At 49.0% G+C, this 27,241-nt stretch overlaps 13 protein-coding genes across 13 annotated transcripts; 9 read left to right on the forward strand and 4 right to left on the reverse strand.

Annotated features, from left to right (window-relative positions):
• Positions 1 to 604: 604 nt before the first annotated feature.
• Positions 605 to 925, reverse strand: HD556DRAFT_1302979 (uncharacterized protein; the record flags this gene model as incomplete). Its single annotated transcript, XM_041299569.1, has 1 exon — positions 605 to 925. The coding sequence occupies one exon, from the start codon at positions 923 to 925 to the stop codon at positions 605 to 607; it is 321 nt and encodes a 106-aa protein (XP_041167008.1).
• A 1,077-nt stretch (positions 926 to 2,002) lies between these two features.
• HD556DRAFT_1322550 (uncharacterized protein) lies at positions 2,003 to 3,561 on the forward strand. Its single transcript, XM_041301385.1, has 3 exons — positions 2,003 to 2,485; positions 2,569 to 2,918; positions 2,982 to 3,561. The coding sequence occupies exons 1-3, from the start codon at positions 2,136 to 2,138 to the stop codon at positions 3,356 to 3,358; spliced, it is 1,077 nt and encodes a 358-aa protein (XP_041167009.1). The 5' UTR covers positions 2,003 to 2,135; the 3' UTR covers positions 3,359 to 3,561.
• A 43-nt stretch (positions 3,562 to 3,604) lies between these two features.
• HD556DRAFT_1322558 (PLC-like phosphodiesterase) lies at positions 3,605 to 5,655 on the forward strand. Its single transcript, XM_041301386.1, has 11 exons — positions 3,605 to 3,866; positions 3,921 to 4,026; positions 4,083 to 4,102; positions 4,161 to 4,239; positions 4,288 to 4,335; positions 4,398 to 4,424; positions 4,476 to 4,591; positions 4,660 to 4,958; positions 5,009 to 5,084; positions 5,137 to 5,212; positions 5,264 to 5,655. The coding sequence occupies exons 2-11, from the start codon at positions 4,002 to 4,004 to the stop codon at positions 5,434 to 5,436; spliced, it is 939 nt and encodes a 312-aa protein (XP_041167010.1). The 5' UTR covers positions 3,605 to 3,866; positions 3,921 to 4,001; the 3' UTR covers positions 5,437 to 5,655.
• A 168-nt stretch (positions 5,656 to 5,823) lies between these two features.
• HD556DRAFT_1225121 (uncharacterized protein) lies at positions 5,824 to 7,740 on the forward strand (the record flags this gene model as incomplete). Its single annotated transcript, XM_041296992.1, has 1 exon — positions 5,824 to 7,740. One exon carries the CDS (start codon positions 5,824 to 5,826, stop codon positions 7,738 to 7,740), a length of 1,917 nt encoding a protein of 638 aa, XP_041167011.1.
• A 392-nt stretch (positions 7,741 to 8,132) lies between these two features.
• On the reverse strand, positions 8,133 to 9,107 carry HD556DRAFT_1436489 (uncharacterized protein; the record flags this gene model as incomplete). Its single annotated transcript, XM_041305579.1, has 1 exon — positions 8,133 to 9,107. The coding sequence occupies one exon, from the start codon at positions 9,105 to 9,107 to the stop codon at positions 8,133 to 8,135; it is 975 nt and encodes a 324-aa protein (XP_041167012.1).
• Positions 9,108 to 9,656: 549 nt separating this feature from the next.
• HD556DRAFT_1322567 (G10 protein) lies at positions 9,657 to 10,594 on the reverse strand. The gene is made up of 6 exons (XM_041301387.1): positions 10,498 to 10,594; positions 10,250 to 10,449; positions 10,127 to 10,193; positions 9,989 to 10,076; positions 9,771 to 9,937; positions 9,657 to 9,712 (listed from the first exon to the last, which is right to left on the reverse strand). The coding sequence occupies exons 1-5, from the start codon at positions 10,558 to 10,560 to the stop codon at positions 9,909 to 9,911; spliced, it is 447 nt and encodes a 148-aa protein (XP_041167013.1). The 5' UTR covers positions 10,561 to 10,594; the 3' UTR covers positions 9,657 to 9,712; positions 9,771 to 9,908.
• A 1,302-nt stretch (positions 10,595 to 11,896) lies between these two features.
• Positions 11,897 to 14,487, forward strand: HD556DRAFT_1322579 (uncharacterized protein). Its single transcript, XM_041301388.1, has 3 exons — positions 11,897 to 12,253; positions 12,316 to 12,429; positions 12,484 to 14,487. The coding sequence occupies exons 1-3, from the start codon at positions 12,083 to 12,085 to the stop codon at positions 14,149 to 14,151; spliced, it is 1,953 nt and encodes a 650-aa protein (XP_041167014.1). The 5' UTR covers positions 11,897 to 12,082; the 3' UTR covers positions 14,152 to 14,487.
• A 583-nt stretch (positions 14,488 to 15,070) lies between these two features.
• Positions 15,071 to 16,845, forward strand: HD556DRAFT_321413 (uncharacterized protein). The gene is made up of 2 exons (XM_041310268.1): positions 15,071 to 15,299; positions 15,359 to 16,845. Exons 1-2 carry the CDS (start codon positions 15,231 to 15,233, stop codon positions 16,505 to 16,507), a joined length of 1,218 nt encoding a protein of 405 aa, XP_041167015.1. The 5' UTR covers positions 15,071 to 15,230; the 3' UTR covers positions 16,508 to 16,845.
• Position 16,846: 1 nt separating this feature from the next.
• Positions 16,847 to 17,726, forward strand: HD556DRAFT_321585 (uncharacterized protein). Its single transcript, XM_041310269.1, has 2 exons — positions 16,847 to 17,424; positions 17,504 to 17,726. Exon 1 carries the CDS (start codon positions 16,999 to 17,001, stop codon positions 17,401 to 17,403), a length of 405 nt encoding a protein of 134 aa, XP_041167016.1. The 5' UTR covers positions 16,847 to 16,998; the 3' UTR covers positions 17,404 to 17,424; positions 17,504 to 17,726.
• Positions 17,727 to 19,299: 1,573 nt separating this feature from the next.
• Positions 19,300 to 22,844, forward strand: HD556DRAFT_1302987 (uncharacterized protein; the record flags this gene model as incomplete). The annotated part of the gene is made up of 3 exons (XM_041299570.1): positions 19,300 to 20,232; positions 20,286 to 22,148; positions 22,203 to 22,844. 3 exons carry the CDS (start codon positions 19,300 to 19,302, stop codon positions 22,842 to 22,844), a joined length of 3,438 nt encoding a protein of 1,145 aa, XP_041167017.1.
• Positions 22,845 to 23,509: 665 nt separating this feature from the next.
• Positions 23,510 to 24,409, forward strand: HD556DRAFT_1225430 (uncharacterized protein; the record flags this gene model as incomplete). Its single annotated transcript, XM_041297014.1, has 2 exons — positions 23,510 to 24,080; positions 24,129 to 24,409. The coding sequence occupies 2 exons, from the start codon at positions 23,510 to 23,512 to the stop codon at positions 24,407 to 24,409; spliced, it is 852 nt and encodes a 283-aa protein (XP_041167018.1).
• Positions 24,410 to 25,303: 894 nt separating this feature from the next.
• On the reverse strand, positions 25,304 to 26,739 carry HD556DRAFT_1322610 (Mov34-domain-containing protein). The gene is made up of 5 exons (XM_041301389.1): positions 26,718 to 26,739; positions 26,510 to 26,668; positions 26,052 to 26,456; positions 25,902 to 25,993; positions 25,304 to 25,845 (listed from the first exon to the last, which is right to left on the reverse strand). Exons 2-5 carry the CDS (start codon positions 26,578 to 26,580, stop codon positions 25,538 to 25,540), a joined length of 876 nt encoding a protein of 291 aa, XP_041167019.1. The 5' UTR covers positions 26,581 to 26,668; positions 26,718 to 26,739; the 3' UTR covers positions 25,304 to 25,537.
• HD556DRAFT_1436496 (mitochondrial import receptor subunit TOM7) lies at positions 26,714 to 27,026 on the forward strand (the record flags this gene model as incomplete). Its single annotated transcript, XM_041305580.1, has 4 exons — positions 26,714 to 26,734; positions 26,788 to 26,820; positions 26,869 to 26,948; positions 27,005 to 27,026. The coding sequence occupies 4 exons, from the start codon at positions 26,714 to 26,716 to the stop codon at positions 27,024 to 27,026; spliced, it is 156 nt and encodes a 51-aa protein (XP_041167020.1).
• Positions 27,027 to 27,241: the final 215 nt, after the last annotated feature.

Genomic DNA, 27,241 nt, shown 5'->3' on the forward strand with positions numbered 1-27,241 from the left:
GCACATTGGGGGTCTCAACATTTCACCTCTTACAAGATTTCAATCAAAAGCAGATCTGGACCTGACTAGAGCGTTCCAGAGCACCCTAGATTACTTTTCGAATGTAATTTCACTGACGGCAAAAGTCGGTTTCCCCGCTGTGTCGTACATTTCGGTCGAGACACCAGGATATCCCGAGCTAGACTTGATCTCTCTCACACATGATAAACTCGCCAAAAGCACGACCGCGACTTGCCAAGGTTATTCGACCGGAGAGCATTCGACACAAAAGTTGGTGATATTTGCGTTGCAAACCCCACCTATCAGTTTTTCAGTAATAGGTGGATTTACATTCATAGCGTCGAATACCAAACCAAGTTTCGTAAGATCGGGGTGTGATGATGGTAAGGCTACACAGCCACGGAAATATCAGGTCGTGTCTGCCAGAGATTTTATCGTCAATCAATGACATGCGAACAGATGTGAGACAAAGCTCTTGGAACTCTGGAGACTGAAGAATTGCGTGAGGGGATCGAATGTATCAAAGCTGAACACATAAGCGACATCGTCTGACGTCTCAGGTCCGTTCAGCTTGATACACTCTAGACCATCCGAAAGTAGAAGATTATCCCACTTGCGTAGGATGTCGTCCGACAAGAAGAGCAGTTTCAGGTTCCCAGAACCGCAGCTCCAGCGATTTGCATTGAACAACACAACCTTCTACAATTTCTCTGTCCAAGATCAAAGGGACTAATGATTGGATGACTAATTTGCCGAGGCCAAAGGTACGAAATTGAAGCTCGCCGCCGTCCAAACGTTCCGTGACAGCGAATTCCAGTCGTCGGAGGCCAACAAGGCAAGCGTTACCATCCGCAGCTAAGAGGAAGAAGCTCGCTAACTCGAGGAAGCACGATAGGTAGTGCGATGTCATCCAGTTGTAATGCATGTCTGACGAGGTTAGGGCCCAGGAGATAACGCATACATGAATGGACACCATGAGGACATGTTCTACAGGAGAACGCTTAGAGGTCTGGCACCGACAGTTTTGACTGTGAAGAAAACAAGCATCTGTGATTACAGCCCTCCATATGATCTGACAGTGACACCAATGAAAGCACTCGAAACACCGGTAGGACTTGGACATACAATTTGATCAGAAGTCTTGGTCCATGAATCTTGTGGAAGACAAGTGAGGAGCGGGTCCAGATTCTCCAGCTCAGCCCAGAGCACATCCAAAACTATGTCTTTGAATATGCGGCAGACTTGCAGAGAACAGCTAAAGAACTTCGCGACCCTCTTTGGTTAGGTTGAGGGAAGTGATTCCTATGATGCAAACTAGAGTTTATGAAGACACTTTAAACGTCAAAGAAAATGTGTAGAATCTCTGGAATGAGTAGGCAGGCATGCATCATGAGAATGGGTAGGGAATTTAGCGTAAAACTCATGAACTTGTAGATGGAACGGTTGTTGGTGCACAGACTTGCTCGACAAAGTGAATAATCATCGAGTGGCTTTCCTAGTAGCCTTGCAACACTCTTCTCTTCCATGGACTGTATGTCAGACTGGTTCGACTGCAGTGGTAGGCACGAACCTGCCTTATCGTGCTTTCTCCTTCACTTAAACAGATCCCTTGGCTGCTTGTTCCAGTCGTCGCGTGCCAACACCTTGATATGTATGTCTTGTTCAATGTGGAAGTTCAGGGATACCATAAGTCCTGTCACAATCATAGGTCATTGATATACCACAGATTGACTACGTGTCTTTAAACATCTACAAAGGGTTTGAATATTTGTCACAATTACCGCCTTGATGCAAAATATTGCTTGCGGACCCACCTAACTTAAATCACAATTGGCCTCAGTTCGTGAGGAGCGCAGCAACGCTGCCAAGGGCTTGGACATCAAGTAAATTGTCAAAAATTAAATGCCGAGTTGATTTTGGTAAGGAAACTATATTTATTTCACACTCCGTTGGGTGATGAGTACTTGAGTTTGGGTCGAAAAGGACCAAAGTCAACATATGGCTGGTTTTCCCATCTGAGCTGTCACGAGCACTTTTACCGCGTGCACGTCCGCTGGCTATACAGCGTGCGTTGCGTCGCGTTTTTATTGATTTCTCAAGTGATTAATCATCTAGAGTCTATACCGCGATTCTTCATGTCTTTTCTTGCTCTTCTCATCAAACCTTTGGCTTATATCTCTGTTCCTGTTATCGTACTTAGGACAATCGCCTCAGCTTCTCCCGTTGGGCGTTATTATGCTCAACTGACTATTTACCTTGGGACGCTGGCAGTAGTCTCGACATGGGGAGTCTTTGTTGCAGTCGGAATGACGTTGGTGGGTCGCAGGCATGACGTCAACTATGTCGTGGCCCGGTCGTTCTATGCCATTGCTAGTCGTGTTTTGGATATCCAAGTAGAGGTCGAGGGCGAGGAGCATCTTCAGACATGCCCTGTGGTCATGGTGGGTAATCACCAGAGTATGCTTGATATTTTGTATTTGGGAAGGTATGTGTCATTTGCTAAAGAAGCTTATGATGAGTGGTGTGTAACTGACATGGTTCATATTTTGTTCCGCATCGTGCTTGTAGGATGTTCCCCAGGAAGGCGTCCATTATGGCTAAGAAGGAGCTCCAATGGTCACCTCTGGGTCCCTGGATGTTTATGTCGGGTGCTGTGTTTGTAGATCGTGGAAATAGTGCAAGGGCACACGGATCGCTCGCAGCTGCTGGAGATGAGATGAAAGCGAAGGGCATCTCGTTGATGATGTATCCTGAGGGCACACGGCACTGCCAAGAAGTACCATCGTTACTGCCTTTCAAGAAGGGTGCTTTCCACCTCGCTGTCGAAGCTGGAATACCCGTTATACCTGTTGTCTGTGAGAATTACTGGAGAATTTATCGCAAGGGTGTGTTCGGATCGGGCACGATCAGGGTCCGAGGTCAGTAGGCAATTCTTGACTCGTTTCAATCTATGGCCGCTTAATTTCACTGATATTTTACAGTTCTCCCACCAATTCCAACCGCAGGACTCTCTGTATCTGACGTCCCTGAATTGACGACGCTAGTCCGAGATCGGATGTTGGGAGCTTTACGTGAAATCTCCGTCAGGGTCACCTCAGAAGAAGACATGAAACCGGCCGAACAGCCAGAAATGCAAGCTGAATTGCCACCTGTCGAAGAACCGGATCCCATACCGGCTACCCCTGTCGAGGTCGCGTCCGATGAAGTTCCGGATGTGCCAAGCGACGAGGATGGCAGTGAGACTCCGAGCGTTGACACCTCGTTGTCTCGATCGTTGAGGCAAGAAGGAAGCGCCAGCGAATATGGAACGGAGACAGACGATGAGGGGATGGTAGTTGTCGGCAGACAGCACCACTAGTTGAATAAATGACGTGGCAACATAGGTAATATTGCTGGGTTCTGGAACACTTCCAGTGCATGATACCATTCTTGACTCCATTATATAAATGTTCATAATATCGGACCGACTCTGATATACCAATGGATGTATGGTTTCGTGACCCAACCAAGATTTAACCCCACAAAGACCACGGGTTTCCCCGCATTTCTTACCGCGCCCTTTTCGCACAAGCGCCGATTACTAGCGATTACCTAAAAGGTAAAAAGAAGATTTCTTGTCGCGTCACACTCTCATCCTTCCCAGAAGTTCAACATTAACGTTTGAACCCCCTTTGTTTGATACCTGATATATGCATTTTGCAATGCCTGCAAGTTTGGTGTTGTGATAGTTACTATATCTCGAAAATGGTTCAACATTCTTGGTTTGGTTACTTTGAATTCTATAGTAACGTACTAGTCAGCTCGAGCGGTGCGAAATTTCGAAATAATTATTCAAGCCTTCTCTTTATTCGCCGACTTTCATTCGGGTAACGTTTGTTTCCCAGCTGCCACTCATACGAGTGATATATAATCTAAAACAGTTGCCTTTAATACCGCATTCCTTAAAGCCCTTTCCTCTCTTGCCTCTTGAACTTCCTCAATACCCCGTCTCTAGTTCAAACATGACCGCAACTCAAGTCCTACCAGGTAATGACATTCACCAAGTTCGTGATAACGGATCTGGATTGACAATAATGTTTCAGAATGCTGGGGTCATCGAGGAGTGAGTCAAACCATTGAATCATGAGCAACATCACTCGACACTAATAAGCTATCGCAAGGCTTCAGCAGTTTTCCCAGAGAACACCCTCGCTAGCTTTGAAGCCGCCATTAACGATGGGGCAGAAGGCATTGAGAGCGGTATTTAATAACCCTGGCCTGTGTTGGTCTCCATAACCTGTATCCCAGACGTTCATGTGTCGTTGGACGGGGTCGTCATAATGTTCCATGACCCAGGTATGTTGAATATTTCACTCTTTTTTCCAATTCGCTCATCCGATGCTGCGTGCGTTCTACAGATCTGGAGAGGACCACAGGATCAAAAGGTTGTCAGCATCCATTTCAATGCACGTTCGTGGGTTGACCAATGAATGTAGGCTTAATTAGGGACCGGCATTGGTACGGCAAAGATGGAATGGAACACCTCCGTACTATCAAGCAACCTCCACAATGTATCCCCACGTTCGCGCAGACCATCGCTCTTTTGATGAAAGTAAGCCCCCTTATATCCACGGTGTCCGTGCGTTCATCATCCAATCGTTTCGCCCACGTTCTTTGTAGCCCGAGAACCAGCATGTCAAGTTTAACGTTGACGTCAAAGTTCAGAATGATCCTGACCGCCTCTTCTCGCTTATGCATGATGTCATTTCAGCGCAACCTGATTGGCAGACGAAGTTGGCTCCCCGTATTCTGCTGGGCCTTTGGCATCCGCGTTTCGTGGCTTTTGCGAAAGCGAGATTACAATATTGTAGACGCTCACACATTGGTGTGAGCCTTTCGATTGCGCGGAAATATTTCTGGGATGGCGTGGAGGTTTTTTCGATGGGGTTCGCCTCTCTAACCACCTATGATGGCCAGAAGTGAGTTTTATTCTTGTGTCTGAGTGACGGTCCCGTGACAGTACCCAAAGGTTCCGGAATGAGTGCAAGGCTGCGGGTAAGAAGATTATGGTATGGACAGTAAATGAGCCGGAGCACATGATGGAGGTCGGTGACTTTACTTTTACACTGCCACCTCTAGTCTCAAGTTAGGACACAGGCTGTACGATGGGGCATTGATGTCATTCTTACGGATGTGACGAAGAAGTGGCTCGAATTGCGTGCTGCTCTTCAAGGTGAGGAACTCATTTACGTGGCGTGGACAAGTTTATTCAACATGATATTAGTCAATTACGACTCTATCCTGTCTCAGTACAGCCGGTGGTTCCTCTGGACGACCTGGAAGTTTTATCTACCCTCTATTTTGGCAAATAGAGCCGCAAGACTGTACCTTGAAGGCGCTGCAGGTCCATTTGACAATTTTGCACCACCCGAGACGTCTGTGACTGTAGTAGCATGATCAACGGGATCTTGGAGAAGTGATTGCATTATGATTTACCATTGACCATTTTCTAGATGTTGACGGGCCTTAATATTTTGATTACACGTCTATTACTTATTACTTGAGCTGGAGGTATAGAAGCAGATGCATGATTGCACGATTATGTAATTTGATCGATTGGCGTAAGTTTGCGACATGCTTGGTCACGTCAGATGATATCCTTATGTTAATTGTGACTCCACGGGCCGTATTGAAAATCTACATGTGGCAGGGAGACGGTTGCGCCAATTGCGCTGACTCATTGCTATACTTGCCCCTCTGTTCTGATTCCACTTCTCACCCGGCTCCATCAGGCGCTTGTTTGCGTGTCTCTATGCTATTTATCATTCAAATCACCCGGTAGTCATGAACTCATCAAACCACCATCATCAATCTCGCAGAACGCACAGAAAGCGTTCCTCAGTTTCAAGACTGTCGTACGACACAGTACAGACTCTCCCAGAGTACTCAGCTCCGCTCAATCTGAGTAAACTATCCAATTCAGTATTCTTCGCGGGAAACGAGTTTGATAGACCGCCTGACTACCCTGATAGCCAGGAGGACGCAGACGCAGACACGGAGGAAGAGGCTGTGGCCTACGCTCCACAACGTTTTCAGCTCATTCCGCCCCGACGCACGGCACCGCACACACGCAGACGCAAACGCCAGCCAGTCCCTGTGTCAACCGTCGACCCATCCCTCGACGCGCTGCTTGAGCGCAGTGTGCATGCACTTGAGATGTCGAATGCGCTCATGCAGAGCTCAATCTCCACTCAATGCAGCCTTTCGACGTTGCTTTCATCCGAGGTCGGGCCGGATCGTTCTCTCGAAGTTCGTGCGAGGAACCTCTCAACGCGAATCAGATTGAACAGCGGTGTGCATGGGACATGGATGACACATCTGGATGAGATATCGAAAGCTGTGGATAGGTTGTTTGACGAGGAGGTTATAGACATCAGTCCGGTCGAGCCGAACGAAGCCGCGATTAGTCAGAGTCTCCCCATATCAAATATGAGGGATTTGCGGTACAGGAGGAGGCCGTCACTACTGGAGCTCAACGGCTCATGCTCAAGCGCTTCACAACTTCAATTTTCGCTCCCGAAACGTGATTTGCTCGTCGCACCTGCTCCTAGAGCATTCACTCAGTATGTCGAATCAACAGCTGATCCAGGCATGATAATGCTGCCATCCACCCTGGGGTTACGGGCCTCTGCTTCATCGCACTCGGCCGATTGGCAGGATCACAGCTTTGTCGCACAGCACGAGCTACAGTCCTCACAGTCATTACCTGTATTATTGGGACAGCCTCAGGATGTTCCCACCCCAGCATACAATCTCCTTTCCAATATAGTGAAGCGTTCAGAGTCAGCCACACCTCCACCAACTGATCCATCGTCCCCTCGTGCCTTCATATCACGATGTGGTTCAACGAGTACATGCAGCACTGAACGCGGATCGAAGCTGTCTATGTCCCCTTGCTCAGTACGTAGGAAACAAATGTCTCCTGATCGCAATCGCAAGCCAGAGTGTGCATCCCTAGCTTGCTCCACGACGCCTAGACAATCCGTAGCCCCTCTTTCCCGCATAATGACCCCACCCATCGAGGAGCTTTCTACTTCTTCATCAGATTCATCAGACCACCCTACTGGCTACCGCACCGTTCAATCCCTCCGCAAAATCCTTGATGAACAATCATCCTCCACCTCCATCAACTCTCCCCCTCGAAAAGATCCCAAAAAAAGTCGGTCGCCCAATTTCATGCCTGTCACTCCCGCCCCCGCCCCCGTTGCTGGCACGTCCACTGCCACTGCCTCTATATCCCGCCTCTTCACGAAAGGCAGACATTCATCCTCTACGCGTCCCCCTTCCCCACCTACACATTCCTCCCTGAAAGTGCCATCTGTGCCTCCGACACCTCGTTCATCGCCAAGTGCAGGCAGCCTGTCGGAACTGTTTGGAAACGGTGTGGCCAAAGTTCTCGGGAGTGATTGTCCCTCAGGCGTGTCGACGCCCAAGCGCATCAGTTTTGCGGAGCTCCCAGAGTCATATGCAAGCTCACGTGCAGGGTCTTCGAAAATCTCGGAAAAGCGGAAGAACCGAAGCAGAAAACGCAGGGGGAAATACGAAGAAGAGGGTGAGACACTTGGGTGGTTTGGGAGGTTGTTCACTGTGGGGCCTGGGGGCACGAGCTCTGCACGGATCGATGATCATATGGAGGAACGCATGTCACGAGGGTGGGGAAGTCGACCTGGTGGTGGGACGTTAGATGATTGGGCGGTATAGAGTTGATATCGGCGAGAATTGGAGGGATAAGTTATAGGAGTGTGTATGAATATGTCTTTATCTACTTTTAGGTATTATGACCACGCTTTCTGACTTTGTTTGTATTGCTACGTATATTTTTGACGCGTACGCTGACCTTACTTATATTGTTTGGTGGTGTTCACATCGTCTATGCATGTGCCCTCGAGTAACTGTATCCTTGAACCGTCTCGATATGACACTGACTAAAGTGGTCCATCATAAGAAAAGCTGGCATAGAGCATAACAAAAGAATACATAAGGCATATAGTAGCGCAAACTGTCATATATCGTTCGTATCTGCAGTCCAACGAGAAAGGTAACGTACGCCAATTCCCAACCCAACACCACTGATGGATAGTCGCCCCGAATCGCTACAAGAGGGCCCGTCCGTAGGTGACGACAAGGCCACCGATAATCCCAGCAAATGCCATCTGAAGAAACCCATAACCAGCTGATCGCAAGGTCTCTTGACCCGCCAGCCCACTAGGAATGCTGTACATCGACTGGTCAAAGGTCGCGTTGCGCATCACGGGCTGATCTATAGTATTGCAGAACGGTACGTGCTGCATGACTGGAGCTACTGCGTTAGGTTCTGAGTCGCTGAAGTCTGCTGTCATGCCTTGGGCGAAGGCACCCGGCATGCGTTGGGAATGTACCGCGTACTTGAGGTCTTCCTCACGATCGCTGAGAATGACCCACACCGTCTCTTGCGATTTCTCACGCGGGATCTTGGCGAGGTGTGCAGGGGGGGCTTCCATCACACTGAAAAGTTTCCCCTCGCGTTGTGCAGTGCGTTTCACTTTTGGAATGTCTTGACGTGGGACGCGGTACACGCTGTACAGTGGCGTGCCTGCACGGAGGGCCGTGTTAAGGCTTACGTCGGTGATAGGTGACTGCGAGAACGAGGACCATTGGCGGGGAGGCGGCGAGTGAGAGCAGTCCGATGTGTAGGTGTCAACCTGCGGCTCGGGGGATTCCTCCTTGATAGAAAAGTTGGGATAGTAGTACAAAGGATCTGAGCCATCGGCCCAGTCGTCATCTGGATAGTCAGGACTAGGAGAATGCTCCATAGTTGAGGGCGAAATGTTTTCCTTTCCTGACCCATCATCGGACAGAGGTTCTGTAGGTGTGAGAGACACGTCGCGGTGAGCCTTCTCATATCGTCTTTCGTGGGGTGGCGAGACCCAATTAGGGTTTCGCCAGTGCCAGCGGTCGCCAGGTGGAACCTGGAAGCCGTGGAACTCATATGTAGGTGGGGGTGTGTCTGGGGTTGAAAGAAGGTGTGATTTACGCTCAGCAGGCCCAGGGCAGACGAACATGTTGTTCTTCCGCGTATGGCCCGCCATGGTCGACCCGCACTTATGACACATCGGACGCTTCCTTTGTGATGTTCTCTGGGCAAAAACCATTGCTGTACGGCGTGTTCTTGAGTGAAGATTGTTCTTCTGTTCATCATGTTGAGTAAGAAATAGAACGGAATGCGGTTGCAATAAATGCAGGCAGGTCCGACCATAATGAGAATCTTGGATAGACGTCAAGAGGGTAGATGACTCACCGGCTGCTGTGTGATTGTTTTGTTGGCAGCGGGGTACTACAGTCCCACTCCTGAGCTTATAAAAGTTCGCCCAGTGGCGCGCCCTGCACGACATGACGTTTTGCGGGTGGTTCGCAGAACAAGTCCTTGGATTCAGCATGAAGGTCGCGCTGGAGACAAGAGTAGAAGTTCACCGGCAGATGGCAACCTGCAGAAGTGTCTTCGTTTAATCTGTTCAAGTGTACAAGAAGTCCTTGTACTTTTCATAGACGCCACAAAATACATGCCCAAAAAATACAAGACGTTTACCAACCTCACCATATCGACAATATTGTAATGTTCGGATGTTGTATTCTTGGTTATTGATCGGGAGAGCGCCTCAATGGTGATTGCAAGAATACAAAATACGGATCATATCTAAATAACAAACATTCTGAGCAAAAACCGTTGCTGTATGCAAATGGACGCAATGGACCTCAGGGCGCAGATATTGCGACTACACTTTCCCCATCTGTCCTCTCGACCTGACAAAACTCGTATGGGCGCCTCCGAGGTAGACGACTGGTTATAAGGTTCTGCTCCTTTGGTGATGACTTGATATGGATCTCCCCGCCTAGGAGTCTGAGCTGCAGCCACGGCATCCTAACGAATAGAGGTCAGTCGCAAACGAAAAACAAAAATTAAAACACTTACCACAATGTACGCATTCGACAACCGTCCCTGACCGTACCTGTGCTTTCGGCACGCGACAGATACATGTAGAGCCTTGGTAGTTCATATCCTGGAAAAATGAATGAGTAATGTCTCAGCGAATTGAAAGGTGAACAATACCTTGGTCTGGATACATCTGAGGCAGCACAACTTTTCATAACCTGTCTTCTTCCATTTGGCTATCAAGCTGAAGCAATTGACGTTCAGTATATGATAGACTTTGGAGACAACCAATTGACTTACTTCGCATCTGCGTATCCCTCCTTTAAAAGCCAGTCGTAAAGTTCCTTCGTGATAGCTTCACGCTTATAATAGAGCTCATAGATATAACGCGATCGTGTATGTGAGATACGCATGATGGGCCAGAGGGACTCGGCCTTGCGTTTGCCCTCATGAGACTCGTTCTCAGCGTCTCTCATCTTCTTCGCATAATCATCGAGAATCTACGACAATGTCAGAATTGGAAGAGCCTGCTGATTATCATCACCTACGCTCTCAATATCTTCGTAGCCTTCTGGAGGCTTCTTCGTCCTCGTTGTGCGTATTCTGGGCATCGTTAATCACGACGAGGAGGTGAGAGAGACCCGTGAGAACTTTTCTTCGACACCAATTTCTGACAAAGCTTACCATTTAGGGTCTTTTGTTCTTGTTCCTCGTCGACATTGTACGTCTGTGGCTACGTCTTGTTACCTTTCTGGCGTCGGTAGCCCCTACGAAGCTACGATATCGCGTATCCTGTGTCAAAAGAAGTCTTCTCTTCAATCATTCTTCCGTGATCTAGGTCTATCCATGGCGTAAAGACTCGTAAAAGGCGAGCTACTTATATCCCCTTGTAGTCATGATATGTAAGTAAGTATCATTGCTGATTATGTGTTGCTCATTGGCATGCAGAGTGAGTGCTTACTTCTATGTAATAGCTTATCTCTGACCGATGATTCGAGTCTCATTGCCTCGACCTTAGGTTGCCAAAGGTGATCTTCCCATCATGAATCTTAGATTATCCTTGCAGAAACGCGATCCTTCCAACAGCCGAGTATCACATTTGCTCAGTCCTGAAAGCACGGGGATTACAAATGCGGTGAGCACAGACTCCATCTATCGGTTAGACTCATTACCAATGTTATCATGCGTGTCTAACCATGGGCCCCAGCAAATATCGTCCTATATCAAACAAATATCAAGGTTCTTGTATCTAAACCTTCTGAACACAGGTAATTATAGTCCGAGTTTCACCGAAACCAGTATCACTGCATTATTTTTTCCTCTACCTTCTAATCCGCTGTTCGATAGAACAAAACCACTAGGCTAGTAAGATGTCCCTTGAAAGTACTCAAAGCGGTGCCCTATGATCTGGGTCTGGTCTCGTGAGTTCGCTGGGATGCCGGCCACCCACATTGCGCATTTACCACAGCTGCTTCAGTGGAAAGTATGTTCAGAATATATCCGCATTCCTTTCGGAGCACAGATGCGGCTCCAATTTGGTCTCGGTCTTCTCGTTCTTTTGCTCGGTTGCGAACAGGATGGTACTATCTACGATAAGACGACGTAGCGAGCGAGCGCCTTTCATCAACTGCACCTCACATTGGCCGACTTGGGCGTGCCCGTACTTGCACAGATGTATCACTCGATGTTCTGGCTACGTAGCCTATAATGTTCACATTCCCCCTTCGCGGCGTGTTCGTATACTTTTCGTAGTTCTCTTATTATGGCTTGCTGCGAGGCCATGGAACATACTGTGTGATCTGACGAATGCATGCGCTTTAGATGGCTTCTGGACCTTGTCACGCACATAAAAATGAAAATTAGTACTGAACAGAGATGATCAGCTGCCTCGTTTATAACTATACTCCGCTCCGTTGGTTATGTAAGGCGGTGCCAGACACGATGGGTGTGGGAGGCGCGTCCATGTTGCGTCCATGAATGCACAAGGTTACTTCAACAACGTCGACCACTACATCCATCAGGCAGCGCAGCGAACCCATCCCGACCCAGTTTTAAGAGTTTTCTGCTCTGCTTTCTGACGCGCCTTGCGTTTTAGACATATCTGTTGGGTGCTTTTTCGGCTCTGCTTTCAACATGCCACTCGTCGTTCCTGCTCTCCGTTTGTTCATGGTTTTTATGAATGTGTATGACACGTACAAGACTCTCAAAATACCACCTGGACGCAAGGGTGGTCCCCCTAGCATCAGGGCAATGACTCAGAGAAAGAGGGACCTCAAAGGGTGTCTCGCAGTTTGGGTTGTTTGGGTAAGGCATTGCTAGTATGTTATTCGTAGCCTACGTAGCATGCTCATGCTGTCGTGCTGTAGTGCTGTCTTGCAGCATATGAGAGAACGTTTGACCGTTTTGTCAGCTTCATTGTACCGTTCTACAGTGAAATCAAGTCAGTTACGCTACTGTTTCTCCTGCTGACCCGTGCTAAGGTAGGACGTCAATAACCTCTCCATACGAGCGAAGCTAACGCCTTATTCACGCAGGGAGCTGAACCTCTGTATTTGCATATTCTGCGCCCACTTATCAAACCATATGTGGACACCCTGGACCCATTGCTTGATCTAGCAAGGGACATTGGAGATTTTCTGTTTGCTCTCTCACAAGTACCGCTCAATTATGTACTCTCTCTATGCTCCGGTCTTCCTTGGCACACGGAAGAAAATGAGTCAGCCGCCGACCTCACAGAAAACACCCCCGAGTTGAGCACGACACGCTCTAGCAGTGACTCGAATATACCTATTGTGACTAAAATACACGCTACTGTGGATTCAGATCCCCGGGTCGCGGCAAAGCGCTCAGTCGCTGTCCGCAGTGTCTCCAATAATAGGGTACGACCGAAGTCCCGTCAACCTCCCGTTGATTCCTATGAGAGCATGTCGCTCCGCATGCGACATTCCAAGTCGTCCTCAATCACAACCCTCCCACACTATCCCAACGATACAGTTGGTCGTATTCATGCGCGTCCCACAACAAGCAATACTAGAACAGCTGCATACGAGATTTGGTGTCCCCCGCCGCCTGCGTACGAAGAGGAACACAGACGAAGCCGTTCGTCTATTGGACGGTCGGAAATAGCCAATGTATCCACTCCCAATTTGGCGACCCCTCCACCTACAGTTATTGTCAGCGAACCGGTTGACGAAGACTGGAGAGGGTACCCACCTTTTCCTTCGGCATACCCACCGACGCCCTTGACTGCATCTCATTCTCTTTCTGGAGCCATGCCATCCGGACGGGATAATTCGATCTACTCACCTTCTACCCAGACCACTGTAGTTTCGCCCATTTCGGAGAATACATTGATGGACCGTAACCAGGTTTTTGATGTATCGCTCCAGCAAGCGCATGAGCCCGCGAGCCCTGGTTCTCGCAGCTTACAAGTTCACCCTAGTATAGATGGGTCCCAATCATCCGGTGGTGCAGGCAACCTGGATGAGGATGAGGATGCGTATAGAGATGACGACGATGACGATTTTAATGTCACTTTACGGACTCCTTATCGCTCATTCCCGTCGTCAGTTGCATCGAACGCGTCTTCCTCTGTGGCGAGCCTTCCAAGTGCTTTGACCACTAACGATAACGAGTCGTCCCTGCATACCAGCAGCTCATCGGAGTCCACGCGTTCCTTTCATACATCTGATTCGTCGCATTATGCAGGACAAAAACGCCCATACCCGACTGTTACCGCGACAAGTCGAGCTGCAGCTGTTGGCACTATACCCAAGAATGCTGCCATGCGTGGCAAGGCTACTACTACTGCCCCGTCTTACGGAAACGACCTTGACTCTGACCCCAGCGAAACTGATGATGACGTTGATAGCAGTGATGGTGAAGATAGTGCAGCCAAGAGGAGAAAAGTTCTTGAGCCTACGCGGCGAACCACATATCTGCGTCCTACTGCCAAGCCCACTACAAACGTCCGCAAGCCTTCATTGACTACCAGAAACTTCCCGGCATCCTCCCGCGGGAAAATTAGTGCTCCTGCACCCAAAACTGGTACTCGCGGTGGTTCACGTGCTGCACCCCAGACGGTAGGAGTAGCTTCCCGTGGAGATACCTTGCGCGGACAGACACGAAGAAGCGCCTCAAAATTGCCGTCGCAAGACGCTGGGACCTATCCTCGCACAGTTACCTCACGAAACAAGGCTTGATGTCAGTTTCATGACTCCAGATTTAATGCACTCTCTTTCTGAGGTCCCTTTCATCCACATTATCGTTCACTGTAAACAAACCATGTTGCTTAGTACATACACATTCTGTTGCATTCAAATCGTCGTTCGAGTATCAGAAGGTCTTGGTCCCGGCATTCATTTGATGTGGTCTTGCTAGTAGCGTTTGCATTTGTTGGAGAGCTCGACTTAATATGCCCTCTGTTGACTTATTTGCAATTTAAATCCTCTGACTCTGTTACCCGCATTCTTTGCAATGTATGCAAGGGAAATGTATACCATCACTAGAATTCGTTCGAGCGAGTGCAACCCTCGCACCCCCATGGCAACGTTCTCCAACAAGGTAACTCGCTACCCGAACAACAAAGTTCTTGCCGACTGCTGCCTTCTCTTTTGTGACCCGGTCAAACACTCAAAGTATGAAGCATGGAGTAGTATTTCTGAAACTTGCTCGCGGGCAGTCGCCACATATATGCATGCATCTGATATCTACCATCAACTGCCAACTCGATCACTGCCGCAGAGCACCACTGCGATCGAACCGGAATCGAAACTTCTTGAGCATTTCTCGCTTTTTCTGCAGCGATGACTCAAGCATGAACCGCCTTGAACATGCAGTAACCTCGAGGCAAGAGTCATTGCATTGTTCGATGGAATATCTGACGCTGGCGCCTACATGCGCACACTGGCGCAAACTCGTTAGATACTACGGTAAATATATCTCAGCCGCAAAATACTAATCGGCCCACTAGCACAGCACAAGCGGTTTTCTACGTCAGTAAGGCTGCACACTGGCAGGCGCAGCGGTGCAAGCGTCCCGTCGCTTAGGTCTCTAAAACGGTCTCACTAGATGTGCGAACATGTTTACTGACGCTGGTGAACACGTTTTTTCCTGCACGCGCACCCCGTAATAACGTACTCGTGCACTAAGTGTTGGTCAATCGGTAGCGGGCTGTACTTTGACGAACTTCGTTATAAGACCCTGTGCAACTCAGATAAAATGGACTGCATACCCTGGGGTGGTTCACATTCTTCCAGGCTTTCATATCTCGCGATACCTCATGGATGTCCGTGAAAATTGTCTGGGCCGTGTCATAGGTTGCGAACTCCGCTGTATACCACCCAGATATGTAAGTCATTTACAACTTGATATTTGTTCTCGTTCAAGTCTAATAGTTCCTCTCCACAGCTCAAATCGTGTTGGGGGCTGAAGTGGTGCCCCAAATTTTATGCTCGAGGACCAAGCGAATTCGACGTTGGGGTTTTAACACCGGATGGAAAATACAACTCCCTAAAGACTGATGGTCCCTTGGCTATGGAGCATAGAGCTCAGGATAGCATTGCGAATTTGAAACCGTCTCCAAGCTTGCCCAGCACTATCTATGATGCTGATGGTTGGCTAGGATCAAGGAGACGCGAACCGCCTTCTTCACCATCCTGGCACTTCAGTGTGCCCCCATCTCCTGCTCATATTATACACGAGAGAACACAAGATCAACCTGATTTTATACGTTCTCCTGCCCATTCCTCAACGCCTCTGATTGCGCCAGGAGGGACGGAGAGACCGTCTCGGCTACCCATACCTATCCCTGGATCAAGAACTACGTTGTTGTCGATCCAGCCCTTCTCAGAGCCTTATACGTCAGAGCTCTCGTATGCTCTACTTCCGGGACATTCGTCGCACCCATCGCAGAGCTGTGGTACTCCAACAGTTGGGGAACCCCTGCATTTGCATTATTTAAGCCCCAAAGTTACGCTTGCTGTATCGCAGGATCCAGCTGCCCTGCTGTATGATGTAGCGCCAGAGACTGACGCCTCTCCAGAGCACCTGGTCTCAGATCCAGGAGACGCGCAGGAACAATATCTCCCCCTGGACAGCATCCATGCCCATTCCACACTACAGGTTCACCTCATGACTCCCACTATGCAAACTCTGCAAGCAACTTTGTTGGATTCATGGAACAACCTAGATTTCTCTCCTGCATCGACGACTCCGATGTCATGTTCAACGTCGTTCAGCACTGACTCTAGTTTGATTGGAGAGTTCGAACACCATCATGGTCCAGGAGTTGCAACTTCAATGCCGGAATTGATGGGATTGGGCTGGGAAAATTCGACGCAATCCAATGACCAGTTGGAGGCAGGGATGACGGACGAGGATTGGCAGCTACATCGGACTTTCACGCGTTCCTCGCCGATGCATCAGTCGAGAGGGCTATCTCCTATTGATATGAGTGTGGATGAGCTGCCAGGCACCGGTGATGGAGAGGAGGCAGCGTACAATCTTTCCGGCACCTTCCTCTTCTCCAGCGCCTTTCATGATGCTTTCGCTTGCTGAAGGCCGCTGGGCAGCTGCTCAGATAGGCTGCTGTCCAACACATTCATCTTTCTATTTCCGCTATTCCAACAACCTGGCAAACATGATGCGCCCTCGTGGTACTGCGCTATGTTGGCGTGTTGTTCGACAGGCATGGTTGGTTATGTCCGCCAGTCCACGAACACAGGCAAAGCAAAACAATGCGCCCCTAGCTTCTGAGGACGATGGTGTTGCCAGAAGCGCGCAGGTGTATATTCATTTAATACAAGGACATCATACCCATATATTTTACTCGCATAATTGTCATATAAATGTTTGTTACTTCAGATCAATTTGGCATATATGGCGGGTGTTGTGATTCCATATTCAATATTGGTGTCTTGACAAGTCACACCACGCCACACACTGCAGGCTGCCCAGCCTTGGCGTCGAAATTTCAAATCCAGCATTTCTAGCCACTTAAGGCTAGCAAACATTGCATTTACTACTTCCTTTCGGTTCATAGACCGACCATGTCCCACAAACTGCCAGAGCAGTTGAGTGTCAATCCTGAACTACCTCCTCCAGCATATTCTGCCCATCCACATAACTTGGGACCGTCAGGGCAAGTGCAAGGACCAAGTTCTCCCGGGCCCCATGAACGAATTCCTGGAGCTTACCCTCACCACGCCTCGTCTTTTTTCGGCTCAAACGCTACACCGTCATTTATACCACCACCACATTTTGGGCCTACTCCTCTATTACACTCTGACCCTACCCTAGGGCTGCTACCATATTATGACCTGCGTTCTCCGTACGCTATTGCAGAAGCCACATCGCGTGCACGGTGGCGTTTCATTTGTGCTTCTCTGTGGGCCACCGGTATCGTCATGTGGTTGGTCGCGGTCGGTGCATTTGGAGGACTGCGAGATATATAGCCGCCTAGCGTGGCTTCTGTAGTAAGTGTGACCATCTTAATTGTTGTCTGCTAAATCACGGGAAATTCAGCCTTTTCATGTGAACAATATATATACGAAGCTTATTTTGGCCGGCACGCGTATATTTCTCCATGTATGATTCATGGTTCTGTCCATGTTTTACTGTCTTCTTTAGACAAAGGCTGATCATCATCCTCATTTGTAGATGCTCTATGTAAACATAATGTATTTCGTACAATACCCATGGCATTTTTACTGCACGCTGTGCATTTCTTCTCTTTGGGGACGACTCACTCGGTTCCCCGGAGCAATGCAGAATCCTGATTCCCTATGCTAACTTCTGTCAGTGCCCGAGCTTAGGGTTTAACATGTGCGTGCGCAAGGTTGAACTTTAATTTCAGTGTCATCCTTGTGCGTCTGGCGACAATTTAATTCATCCTGCGGGACTAGGACGACAGGACGGGACTCGTGGCAGGATGGCCTAAATAATGCCAGTGGTCACTGGGGGGACAACATTTTTTCTGACCAGTGTTTACGGCACCAAGTGCTGATAAGCCCTGTCAAGAAAGATTGCCATTGTGCGTCGAGCCCGAGACACCTCATAAAATGAACATATTAATAGACGATGTCTCAAAACCAAAAGATGAAGTGTATGTGTGACTCTGATGCTCTTGTTTATATGCTTGTCGATACAATATTTTTTCGGGCATACAGCACAATATTGGCAGGTATAGATCAAACGCCCGCAATTGCTCCGCTGAGCGCATGGTTACCAGCGCCAATAGACCTGAAGATGAACAGAATATCCGAATTTTATAATATTAGTTTACGAGGAAATAAAAGAATTGTCACCGTGTCGACCACGTCCGCATGCAGCTAGATTCAGTTTCGACCCTTTCGTCGGGGACTCCATGGGGTGGTGTTACCAAACGACACCCACCTTTCAGCCAGACGACGACTTAATCGAGGGAATTACATCTTGTCCACGACTCGGACTTGCCTCAGCTTCAACAACCAACCTGGAGGTCAGCTCGACAATATTTACACATTGGTAGAGCCAATACATTGTCAACCATCCTTCAAAGCTTCATTCTCCTCTGCCTTCTCTCCTACTCATTCAAAAACCACTTATTGTGCGAGGAGATGGTCTGTGCGTTTGTTGAATGGAGGGTGTGTGCGTGTGAAAGAATTAAGGTTAGGGTCTGTGCGTGGGAGAACGTGTGACTTTCGTGACCCAGATAATTGGTGGTGTTAATTTTTTTCGGTTTTGAATTCTGGGTCGGCCCCGCGCGCTTCCTTTTGTTCCTTCACACTTTGACAACCTCGATCGCACCTTCCACGTCGATAACCACAGCGACAAGACACTCTTCCTCACCGTCCGCGGCGACGACCTAATCACACCGCTCGTCGTCTGCCACCTTTTCGTGCGCTTCATTTGCTGTCACTTCGTTGCCCGCTCAGTGTTGACCTCTTTTATTTATCTACTCCCACGCGCCGCGCACGTCGACCGCTATTGCTCATCGCTGTCACATTCATCGCTGACGCCATCTACCCTATCTCTATCATTCGCAATCGCTCATAGCCCATAACACACCTCTCTGTCAGTTTGTTTTTCGATTGTAGCCATATCAGCAATCACTGTCTCGCGCTACCTCCCACGATCGTCCGTACCACATTCATAACATTATACGGCTGTTGATGTCCAATTTCTAGTCTTAGCCATCCCACATACTTGTCTGTAATCACCCCGCGCACCATCCTACCAATCTGGCGTCCATAGTTCCCACTCCTCCGCCCATCCAAAGGCTCGAAGAGGACCTCATTAATCGTTCATTGCTCGACTCTCTCGAAGCCCAAGGAGACGCAGAACCCATTCATCCATCTCCGCAACCTGCCATGTCTCACTCAAACTCCAACTCTGGTTCAGGAGCACCATCTCCTGAAACGCAGTTTCATATCCCACCTGTGAATAGGCCTGATTCCCCCAGCAATATCGATTTCAATCCCAACCACGAGAATGATCGTTTTCTCCGCACTTCCCTTCTTCAGCAACACATTGATGATAATCATCATCGAAATTCGGAGTCACTGTTCTCTCACGGTGGAGTTCAATCCATGTATAACACATCCAATAATTTCCATCTCCCAGAGTACCTCTCAGATGACATCTCCCTCAAGCAGAGTATTGCCGGGAGTAAGTCTCCAAACGACTTTGGCGCTGGGTCGTTAAGGTCGTCTTTGAGCGCTTATAACGGAATCAGTGGTGGCAATGCTTCCAGTGCTGGTGCCACCGGCTCATATCGCTTGCGTCAACCAGACGGTCTCCCCTCACAACCTTATTCAAACACAAACGAGCTATTTGGGTCTCATCAGCCCTTAAATTTGCAGCACCAACTCTCTCAGCAATCTCAGCAGAGTACGTCCAGGTCTGCCGCATTCGAGTCACGTAGCGGGTATGACTTCGGAACCAACTCACCGCTAGGAGGTAGTAAGGTTCCCCAACAATTCTCTTCCTTGGATCCCTTCCTCCAAGCGCACTCCTCTAAGGGCCAACAACAGTCGCAGGTCCACGACGCTTATCATCCACTGTCGCACAGTAACTCTGGTTCCCAGATACCTTACCTGAACGGCATGCACCTTCAAAGCCAGACGCCTTATGGTCCTCACTTACAGTCTAACGGTGGTGTTGCAGCAGTATCAGCAGGCAATGCAAGGCCCATCGGTAGTGTAGGGCAGATGAATTTAAGCGTCGAATCGCAGAGTGTCAATAGTGGACTACCAGAAGAGATTTCGACCATTTTTGTGGTTGGATTTCCTGACGACATGCAGGTCTGTACTGAGTCATTTATGACGTCCCGCAACTTCTGACAGCTAGTGTGTAGGAGCGTGAATTCCAGAACATGTTTACGTTCTCCTCCGGCTTTGAAGCTGCCACCCTTAAGATCCCAAACAAGGAGTATACGGCGTACGGGTCGGTCGGTGGTACGACTTCGACCACTCCATCTGGTCTCCCTCTCCGTGGAGGTGCCTATGCCGGTTATCTAGGCGCTGGTTCCAATGATCCTTACAATGTTGTCACCGTTAATCAAGGAGGGGTTGTGATTGACAATGGACGAGATGGCCCAACGACCTCCTGGCCACCCCTCGCCATGGCACTAGACGAGCCTTCGCACTTCCAAGTGGGACAAGGGCTAGGTGGCCAGCCACCCCGAAAGCAGATCATAGGTTTTGCCAAGTTTCGTACTCGTCAGGAGGCGCTTGAGGCAAGAGACCTACTTCAGGGCCGCCGCGTCGACATCGAGAAAGGCGCAATTCTGAAGGCAGAAATGGCGAAGAAGAACTTGCACACCAAGCGAGGCGTTGGCATGGGTGCCACGACATCCGGAGGTGGCGGAAGCGTTTCTCTTGGTAATGGTATGGGGACTATCGGAGGGTTGAGTGCAAGCGGAGGTATAGGCTCGCTTAGTGGTCTTGGAAGCAATGCCGATATCATTGCTAATCTCGCCAACAATCTCAATTTGAACAACCTGGCTACACTTACCGGCAACAACTCTGAAATCCTCTCCCCGCGCGAGAGGGAGTTAAACTCGGTGGGGCTGGGCGGGTCTGGCTGGCGTGAGGGAAGGCTCGGGGATAGCAGTGAGGATGAGCGCGAGAACAGCATCCGTGACAGGCGCAGGGAGGCGCTTGGCCTTGGCCTTGGTTTGATGCGCGGTGCTCGTGAACGCGCTCAGGCTGATGAAGAAGAGAGGGTCAGGCGCAGCAATGACCTCAAGCAGTTCCAGACTGACGCTTCTCGAATGTTGCCTGGAAATACTCCCGCTTTTGAACCTTTCCATTCGGTCTCCGCCCCCACTTTATCCCGTCATCCTCAGAGTGGTCTCCTTTCCCCTACAGGTGGGTCGATGTCCATTTCTGGGCTAACAGAAGGTGGAAGCAGCGGTCACAGCCCACTTATGGGAAATGGATATGGTAATATTATCGCTCAAACCGGCCGGGATGGCTCCAGCAATGTAACTCCTGATCACAATGGTCTTCGCGAGTCCCGAAGTATCGGACCTTGGGATGCGCCTTCTCCGCGTGAGAGGGAGGCATCCGGCATTCCGCAAACCCTTTCGTCACTGTATGCAGCTCGGAAGTCCTCCATGGTACCAGTTCGACCGCCATCCCCTCAGGACGAGTCTCCTCCTCTTTCCCACTCAGCCTTCTCACCAAGCGATGAGGACGACATGATGCTTCCACCGCACCGTTCTGGCGCGTTGCGCTCGCTTTATCCCCTATCTTCCCAATTGGAAGAGTCGTTACACCTGCAGAGCCAGTCTCAGTCGATGGCACCTGGCAGCGCTACGTCAAGCTCCGCCGGAGGGTTTGAGGGTGACAGGCCAGTTCTCCTTGCAGTTAGTACCAGTACACAACCGAGTTCGGGCAGTGCTGGTATCGGCTCACCTCAGCTTGCATCGCCTTCTTCCCAGTCGGGATCGGCAAGTTCGTCTACTGGATTGAATGGAGGAGGTAGTGCAACCAGTGCGGGCAACGCTGTCGGTGCAGGACCGAGGAATGTTGTTGTCGACCAGAACCCGCCTATCAATACCTTGTACGTGGGCAACCTTCCGACAGGGTCCGTTGGCAGTGGTTACCCTGCAGGGTTTCTGGAGGACAGTCTGAGGGAACTTTTCTCTCGGCGCCCGGGGTATAGGAAGTTATGCTTTAGGCAAAAAAGCAACGGCCCAATGTGCTTCGTTGAGGTAAGTGTGTGTACTTGTGGTCACGGTACAACTACTCATTCAAGACCTATGCAGTTTGACGATGTACATTTTGCCACGAAAGCTCTCAATGAACTGTATGGTAACACTCTCGGTGGTATCGTCAAGAATGGTGGTATCCGCTTGTCATACAGCAAGAACCCATTGGGCGTACGCACACCAACTAGTGCTGGTACCGGCGCATCCTTGGTTCAACAACAGCAAGGCAACGTTCACTCTGGTGTTGCATCTCCCTTCCCCCCTGAGTCATTCCAACTTCGCCACCCCTTCGACGTCGACGCGTCTATAGGGATGAGACGCGATAGCTCGAACCCGACAGCTCTATCCGGGGCGTATAGCTACTCAAGATCACCGCCCCCTCCACGGTTTTTCTCACCTCCTCCGTCATCAACAAACTTCGGTATCGCACCCGTGCCGTCCGTCAGCAATGCGAACGCCTTCCCTCGTGGTTCACAAGCCTTTGGACTACCTTCACCTAATGGCGTACCATCAACTTTTTCGCCATTCGGTCTCCCACTTTCGTCGCCTCGTTCGCGCGCGAATGGTCTCCCTCCATCGCATGCCTTGATACCCGATCAGAGCTCAGAAGGTTCCCTGGCTCACGATCACCCGCAGCATTTCCCGCATCGCGCTTTGTCGCCTTCATCGACCACACTAGAGGCCGCTAGGGCCGGTTAAAGGGACGAACTTAAATTCCCTCGTATTCTCACAGTCCGCATGCAAGCATCTACAGCACAAATCTGCAAGTTATATATATATCTGTACTTACCACTCCACGACATGATTGACATCCCTCCATTTCTCATTGATCGCATGGTTTTCCCCAGAGCCCACTTTTTCGGACTGTCAACTTCGCCGTCGCCTCCAATTTTTTATTTTTCCCCGTTTCGCAACCATTAATCGCAATCCTCCATTCTACATACTCACAATCGGGCTGTTTTCTTCTTCGTCTCTGCGTTCGTATCATTCGCTCCCACAGATTCAACTATCCTATTGCTCGCACGTCAACCTGCTGATATCTCTACTATACTAGTTTACCACTTGTTGTTTTAGGTACCTTCGAGTTCTTGTCCCTGCATTGACTCGTGGCTTGCATTTCGCGTTCATCTCATATCTCGATTCCGCATACCACCTGTTTTCTGAACTTCGGGTTACCGCCCAGCATTTTCTCGACATTCTCATCTACACGCGTTCCATACGCACGTTATGTATACTACTGTGAATGGTTTGATGCTGCTGGATTGTCAGAAATATAATTCGTCTAAACACGTGCGGATTTATTCACTGGTTTGGACCTACTTGAGAACGAATATCACCTGCAGTTGAACGTTGAACGGGCCATCATGGATACCGACTTCGACGAAACATATGTTCTACTTCTCCTCGCAGACTCTAATCTACCCACAGGCTCATTCGTCGCATCCTCTGGGTTCGAGTCCTATGAAACGCATGGATTCTTATCTCTTCCATCCACATCAAATGCGGGAAAGGGAAGAGCAGCTACGGCGGGCACAGTCGCCTTCATTCAAGACAGCCTGCATACCTACGCCCGAAGTGCTCTTCCATTTGCTTCAGATGCCCATCGCGCAGTAGATGCATTCAAGAATCTCAAGGGCGAGCCAGACATCGGCCATGACGCTACAATCAAGAAATTGCTTGAGCTGGACGAGCTGTACGACACCATGACACTCAATCATGTAGCTAAGCGCGCCTCGAAAGCCCAGGGGGTAGCACTCCTCACACTATACACAAAAGGGTTTGCTCGCCCTTCAGGCCCCAGTGATGAAGACCATCTCTCAAAGAGCTTGACCGTCCTTATCGATCGTCTGAAATTGATGGTTCGCGGAGAAGAGACGCATGGCCATCTACCCATGTGCTGGGGCGTGCTGACCAGTGTTCTTGGGATATCACTTTGTATGTTTGATATTCGAATCCTCGATATGAAATTATAATTGTTTTTAGTGCGAGCGCAGCACCTTTTTCTATTTCTCCATGCACGTTCACTTCTCTCCTCAGCAGTTCGTTTGAATACGATAGGACCCTACAGTTCTCAGCAACTTTTGCTCCACTCAGTGAGACCGCTGGTCGAGGAGGAAGTGTCACATAATAAGGATATGCATACCGGAATTTTGATGGACATGCATCACAATGATGCAGATAATCACCCTGCTACGACATGGCCCCTTGGCGAAATTCTCGCTGTTCGACATGATTTACAGCACTCGAGAATATTTAATAGCTGATGAGAACTGTACGTCGCTTTTTAAACTTGGTGGAAGATGAATTTCCCTTATACAGCTACCTGCATGACTGCGCGAATCAGGGAGAAAGGGGAGCACAGGCACTGCGAGATCTTACTCTGTCAATGGATCATCAATAGTCTGTCGGAAATCCTTAGGCTCTAGTTGGGCGCACGTTGAAAACCAAGCACTTTGCTACCCTTGAACACACACTCTCGCTGTGAACTCCCCTCCTCAGTTGACGATACATACAAGCCATGCCTCATTCGGACGATGTGAATCCATCATTCCAGCGATTGTTGTTGATAATCTCTTCTCACTATGATTTTGTTGCTGCATTACACTCAAGTAGCAGTGAAATTTGTCCTACAGTAACCCAACTCGAGAGTTGTACGCACAACAGAATTTAGTGACTCAATAACTTTGTGTACGTACCCTGCGTGCTGCATTCGCATCATCCCTTGGTAATTGATTCTCGTGTGCACTCTTGTGTATTTTGTCAAGGCTGAATACAGGTTGTTAAGCTGAGGGAGGATGTTATGATATAACTGATGCTATTCTGGATCTATGTAGAGACTCCCAATCAGTTGTCCCACTTCCTGTATCATATACATCTTGGCACTAAATTTTGGTCAAGACTTTGTTGCTTAGGATTCATGAACGTTAGCCATAGGTAAACCAACTATAATGGTAGTCTCGATTCCAGATTCTTTGACAGGTAAAGCTGCAGTCAGCTTAAAAGATACACGGGACATCCAAGCTTGGACAACATCCCTAATGAGATTGTTCGCCTTCATGGTTCAGTGAACACTGGAGACGTACATCTGGCATCGCCAGGGCAAATTCAAAGGTCCAATCCACCTCAATAAAAATCAATTCTAATCACCCCTTCGTGCGAAAAAAGATGGTGACTGCATCATCTTCTGAAGCAACTACACACCAACTTGGGTTACCGAAAGCGGCTGTTCTACACAGGATTGTGAGGATGACTGGTACAGCAGACTACAGTGCACTGATACAAGCCACCCATTTTTCGCGGATGGAACCTTGGAATATCGGAAGAAGGGGGGATTTAAGCTAGGTAATCACATAAATGGCTTCAATCGCAATCGAAACCAGGAATACGCACCGTTATGCTGCGGTGGTCAACGCCAATCTTGCAGAAACTTCGGCTTGGCTTCGGACCAAGTTTGCGAGGTATGTTACCATCAGAGTGTCCTGTAGTCCTGCGGTCCAACCGCCATCTTCCTCTACGCCGGTACCCAATACGTCCATAAGATACCTCCCTACAGCCTTGTCCCCTACAACCTCACCGCGCAAGACAGATTGCACATAGGCAAGTACTCTGTTGAGCATGTTTTGCACGTCTGTCAATGAGGATGCAAGAACATCGAGGTCGGTTTGGTTGGATAACGGGTTAGGAGACAACAGCAGGTCGACTAAGCAAGAAATTCAATCGATGGCGTGTTGGTACACCTGATAGACTTTAACTCACGGCCACTGCGTTCTGCTTCATGGAAGCGAAGTTCGCAAGGGATTGGAACAAATACACAATTTTCGGGTTTGGGGAAGATCCCAACCGGTGAGCTAGATTGGTTGAAATAAGATCAAGGAAACCGCATGAACTAGAAGCTATAGCACGTACCTTACGTATGCCTTCACTCCAGCACTCTTTCCCTCCTCAGTTCCAGTATCAAGGGCAACGTGTACCGCTTGATTTGGTGCGGTCTCTTGGGAGTAGAAATTTTGAATTAAGGCAGAGTATGTGTTTAGGTCGGAGCCAGTTGAGTACCACCCTACGATGGTCTCATTGGGCCTAACACGAATGCAGAGGTCGTACATGGCACGGTGGTAGTCCATGTCTACTGCAACCTGCTCATCGGTCTCCGAATGGAGGACAGCAAATGCAGACTTGATGTCAACGGTCGAGTCTGTGCGTGTACCAAGAAGGGTACCAATTACACGATGTTGAGCATCTGTTCGCCGAAGGTAGTGGTCAAGGATCGAGAAGAGCGCGGACGGATGAATCGTTAGTGAAGTTGGGCGCGTCCTAGCAGTTCATGAGACCAACTGCATCATATGGCAAGTTTTGAATGAACTCACGAAGGTACACCATTTGTACTTGTGGAAGAATTCTGTATATACGCCGCTGATGAGGATGAGCGTATAGGCATTTTCAGAGATAATAAGTGGCTAATCTCGCTGCAGTGATCAAAAAGTCGTCGGAGTTGCAAATGAAGGGACTTGCCTTTTTCGTGGGTCCTTGAAGTTTCTTAGTTCGCACCGTCCATCAAACATTTGCAGAAAATGCCCTCCGAAGAGACCAAGGTACGACTAATGTTCATATGGTTGCCGTGTCCAATACTTATTGTGCTACGCAGGAACGTATCACGAAACTAGTGGAGGTTGGCCGCGTACGTTGGTTCACACCCGCGCTGAACATGATTACTGACTCTCTGCAGACTCTGGTGCACTATGGCTGGATACCACTCATCATTTACATTGGCTATACTCGGAGCACGCCTCAGCCCACCCTTATTAAGTGCGTTGTCTCAGTGCCTCTCGTTGGCCTCGGAAATTTTTAACACATTGAACTAGGCTCATAAGCCCACTCGCATAAGGAATTACTACTTGCATGCGAACTTCCAGCTGTATTTTATAATTCAGTCTACTTAAAAAAAGTCAACTCTCTACTCAGTGATCAGGTGCTGCTGGGGGTTTGAGGTTTCATTCATCAATCCTGAGTGGTCTATCATGTGATGCCGATGGAACGTGTTTGTCGACTTAGGTAAGTTTTCCCCTACCTCCCTTTCACTTGCCAGGATTATACTCCGT

The sequence above is a fragment of the Suillus plorans genome (assembly GCF_016647745.1).
Source record: "Suillus plorans strain S12 chromosome Unknown HD556scaffold_2, whole genome shotgun sequence".
In the NCBI taxonomy this organism is placed as follows: Eukaryota; Fungi; Basidiomycota; class Agaricomycetes; order Boletales; family Suillaceae; genus Suillus; species Suillus plorans.